This window comes from Halyomorpha halys, unplaced genomic scaffold (genome assembly GCF_000696795.3).
Source record: "Halyomorpha halys isolate HHAL.00 unplaced genomic scaffold, Hhal_1.1 Scaffold490.1, whole genome shotgun sequence".
NCBI classification, from domain to species: domain Eukaryota; kingdom Metazoa; phylum Arthropoda; class Insecta; order Hemiptera; family Pentatomidae; genus Halyomorpha; species Halyomorpha halys.
Genome location: NW_027106788.1, coordinates 1,191,989 through 1,192,986, shown reverse-complemented (window position 1 = coordinate 1,192,986; position 998 = coordinate 1,191,989). Strand labels below are relative to the sequence as shown.

General features: G+C 29.1%; 1 protein-coding gene across 1 annotated transcript in view; it reads right to left on the bottom strand.

The window, feature by feature from the left end:
• pip (heparan sulfate 2-O-sulfotransferase pipe) overlaps nt 1-998 on the bottom strand; it is a 211,671-nt gene that overhangs the window by 9,608 nt on the left and 201,065 nt on the right. The window contains exon 3 of the mRNA XM_014425013.3: nt 508-566. Within this exon, the coding sequence (XP_014280499.2) occupies nt 508-566 (59 nt within the window). The remainder of the gene's footprint in view (nt 1-507; nt 567-998) is intronic.

Genomic DNA, 998 nt, shown 5'->3' with positions numbered 1-998 from the left:
ATTATTACCTTATGATACTCATTCTGAATTATTACCTTATAGTACTCATTCTGAATTATTACCTTATGATACTCATTCTGAATTATTACCTTATGGTACTCATTCTGAATTATTACCTTATGGTACTCATTCTGAATTATTACCTTATGGTACTCATTCTGAATTATTATCTTATGGTACTCATTCTGAATTATTACCTTAAGATACTCATTCTGAATTATTACCTTATGATACTCATTCTGAATTATTACCTAATGGTACTCATTCTGAATTATTACCTTTATGGTACTCATTCAGATGGGATCCAATGTAGCTGCAGCCTGATCTATTTACTGATCAATGACTGGTGCTCACTTGTTTGGTATTATATTAACTCAAGGAGTCTTTCAAACTACACTACAATTTACATTTTTCTTTTAAGGCTTACTCCCGTCATTTTATTTTTATACAAACTAATGTATAAAAAAAGAAAAGAAGAAAAGAAAAAAAAAAAAAGATAATTCTTACCTCTCCGCTATCTTTGAGTTGCCTCATCATGATGCTTACAGCAGAAAATTGACTTTCTCCTGAAACAAAAATAAATATTTCAGTTGAATTGTAAGTACAATCACACAGCAAAATCTGTGTAAAATGTTCAGGACAAAAATTTTATAATAATTATTATAAGGAAAAGTTTTGTGAAAATCATTTTCGAATTATTGTTGCAGAATTAGAGTAGCAGCTAATTTTAAATCCTTATATGTGTCAATTGGAATAAAATTTATAGTAAAGCCGAGGTACCACTATAACGGTGATAGTAATAGTGATAGATGTCACAACTACTTACATCGTGTGAACTGATATTTAGTGTCGTTCTATCAGGATTTGTTCCATATTTGGTAGTACTATCAACTATACATGCAGGGGCAACTAACTTCAACGACAGATATGTTTAACTGTAACCTCGATATAATCCTTGTTAAAGTATGTAATATTAATACATTAATATAATTTTTATA